General features: G+C 37.8%; 1 protein-coding gene across 1 annotated transcript in view; it reads right to left on the minus strand.

Moving 5' to 3' along the window:
• The window catches only part of WDR64 (WD repeat domain 64), a 253,246-nt gene that overhangs the window by 192,783 nt on the left and 57,764 nt on the right, over nt 1-2,699 (minus strand). Inside the window, exon 5 of the mRNA XM_030886170.1 lies at nt 1,939-1,968. Coding sequence (XP_030742030.1) covers nt 1,939-1,968 — 30 coding nt within the window. The remainder of the gene's footprint in view (nt 1-1,938; nt 1,969-2,699) is intronic.

The raw sequence follows: 2,699 nt of genomic DNA on the forward strand, positions 1-2,699 counted from the left end.
AATCAGAGCGGACTCTCGGGCAATGGATTTTGATTTTCAGTCACACTCAAGAGAGTGACCCCTCAGAGGTAGATATATACTCATAATATATAGAAATACACACACACACACACTCACACACACACATATATATACACACACACATATATACACACTTTAGAGCCATCATTAACATTTTATGTTAGAGAACACAATTAGTCATGCCCCTGGTTGTTATTGTTAGGTGCCTTCCAGTCAATTCAGACCCATAGCCTAGGGTCACTTTGCATAACAGTGAAACACCACCTGATGCATATCCTCACAATTGTTCCTATGCTTGAGCCCATTGTTGCAACCACTGGGTCAATCTCCTTGAGGGACTTTACCAAACCTGGTGTCCATCTTCCTGGACTAGTCTCCCCTGACAACATGTCCAAAGTATGTAAGATGAAGTCTTGCCCTCTTTGCCTCAAAGGAGTGCTCTGGGTTTCTTCCAAGACAGACCAGTTTGCCCTTTTGGCAGTTCATGGTACTTTCAACAGTCTTCTCCAGCACTATAAGTCCAATACATCAAGTCTTCCTTATTCAATGTCCAACTTTCATATGCATATGAGACTATTGAAAATACCATGGCTTGGGACACCTTAGTCCTCAAAGTAACCTCCTTGTTAAGAAGAAGTGAGCAGCAGGTTTACCTAATGCAACTTAGCTTTTGATCACCCTGGGGCATAATTTAATTTTTTTCATAGTTAAATTAATTTAGTCAATGGTATAGAATTTAAAACACAGTTGAGAAAAGGAGATTATACAAATATAGACTGGCTCTGAATTACAATACATGAATTGTTCACTTGTACAGTTTTAGACACTAGTAGTGACTGGACATGACTTGCACAAACAATGCGGGTTGATGATAGGTCAAAACTTTCAATAATATTAATTCACAAAGGCAGAACCATGTCTTCCAGTCATAATAAAGCAAAGAGGTTAAAATAGTAAATATCTGATGGTCCCAGACAACCATCCATTGGAAACCCTAAAGGCAAGAGATCCAAACCGAAGTCCAACCATTGCCAGATCTATAACTTTGGGATAGCAATTACCGGGTTCTTCTCACACTAAAGAGTTTCAGCTTCAAATCATAGGGCTACAGTTAAGTTTGAGGTAAAGCCTAGTTCACTTATTAGGGTTTCCACATCAACTCCTTCTTGTGTGGCTTATCAAGGATGTTGTATGCCTCCAAAGAACAAAATCTAAAGTCCCAGTAGTCTATAGCACATGGTCTGGCCATCAAGGGCTGGTTAGAAACTAGATTGGAAGTGTCCCATTAGGAACACAGTACCAAGCATATTCTCCCCTTTGGTTTTATGTAAGTAACGTTAAGCATTTTCCTCTCTCATGGGAGGTTTCTCTTCCTCACTTACACATCAACAGAAATGAAAACACCTTCTCCTAGACCTGCATGCCCCCTTCCCTCATTTTGACTTGACTTTCAAGTAAGGTTCTCTTATTACTCTTGTGTCTGTTGATTTGGGGATGACCTTAGCAAAATGTTGTATGGCAACTGAATGGTTTTCTCCCTTTCCTCCCATCTTGAAAAAATGATCCCAGCTGATGTGAGACCTCCTCTTTCAAAGTGTTTTTTAAAGTGTACATATAAAGGGTGGAATATATGCTTCATGGACACAAGGCAAGCTTTCTACCTTGTTGCTTTGGATACCAGATTAGAAGAGTGCATGACCTGAGAGGACTTTCTTTGCCTTGATATTTATTCTTATTTTAGTAGTGAACTCATATTATATTTGCCCTCTCGTAAAAATTGACTTCCTTCATTTTAGCACTACATTACTATATTTCTTGTTATAATACTCTCCTTTGTCTTTTGAGCCACACTTTGAGAAGCCATCTCCATTGCCTTATTCTGAGTGATTTAATTAGGAATTGTTAAAATGTACTTACTGTAACAGTGGTGCTGGTCTGAACTCTCATCTATAAACAAAGAAAAAAATATGAAACCTAGTGGTTACCATAATGAAAAATGCAAATGCAAATTCTAAATCAATATACTATGTACTTGGTTTATTATCCTCACTTGTCATTTCTACCTACATGAATAGCCTCACATTTCTCCCTTTCTTAAAAATCTAATTCTATAAAATATTGCAGTTTGCTTGGGCAAAGCTTACATTTCTATGACATGTCTTTAAGCACTATGACTGTACTTTTAGAGTCTTGTTTGCTCTTTACTAATAAGTTTTGTCCTTGTATTTAACAAATGACCTCACATTCTTTAGTTACTCAGAGCATTTGATATCAACTACGGACATGTAGAATTATAAAAACAAAAGATGGAGAAAAATCAACTAAACTAATGGCAACAACAAAAACACCAGGAGTGGCAACAGGGCTATCTGATAAAATAGATGCCAAGGCAAAATGCATCATGAAAAACCAGAAAAGGACACTATATAATAATTAAATAACTAAAACAACAAGAAGACATAACCATAGTAAACTATGTGCAATCAATGAAATCCCTCAAAATACATTAATTAAACTGTTATACAGAAAAATAGACAAAACGTAGGGGGCTGGTCCCAGCCCCAAATACTAAGTGGATGCCTGCCCCTCCCCCGAGAAGAATTTATCTCAAAGGATGGCACTGAATCTGCAGCTTTGGGAGAAGGATATATCTAACCAGAGCACACAGGAGCAGATGA

The sequence above is a fragment of the Echinops telfairi genome, unplaced genomic scaffold (genome assembly GCF_000313985.2).
Source record: "Echinops telfairi isolate 266 unplaced genomic scaffold, ASM31398v2 ScPeMD7_655;HRSCAF=1070, whole genome shotgun sequence".
In the NCBI taxonomy this organism is placed as follows: domain Eukaryota; kingdom Metazoa; phylum Chordata; class Mammalia; order Afrosoricida; family Tenrecidae; genus Echinops; species Echinops telfairi.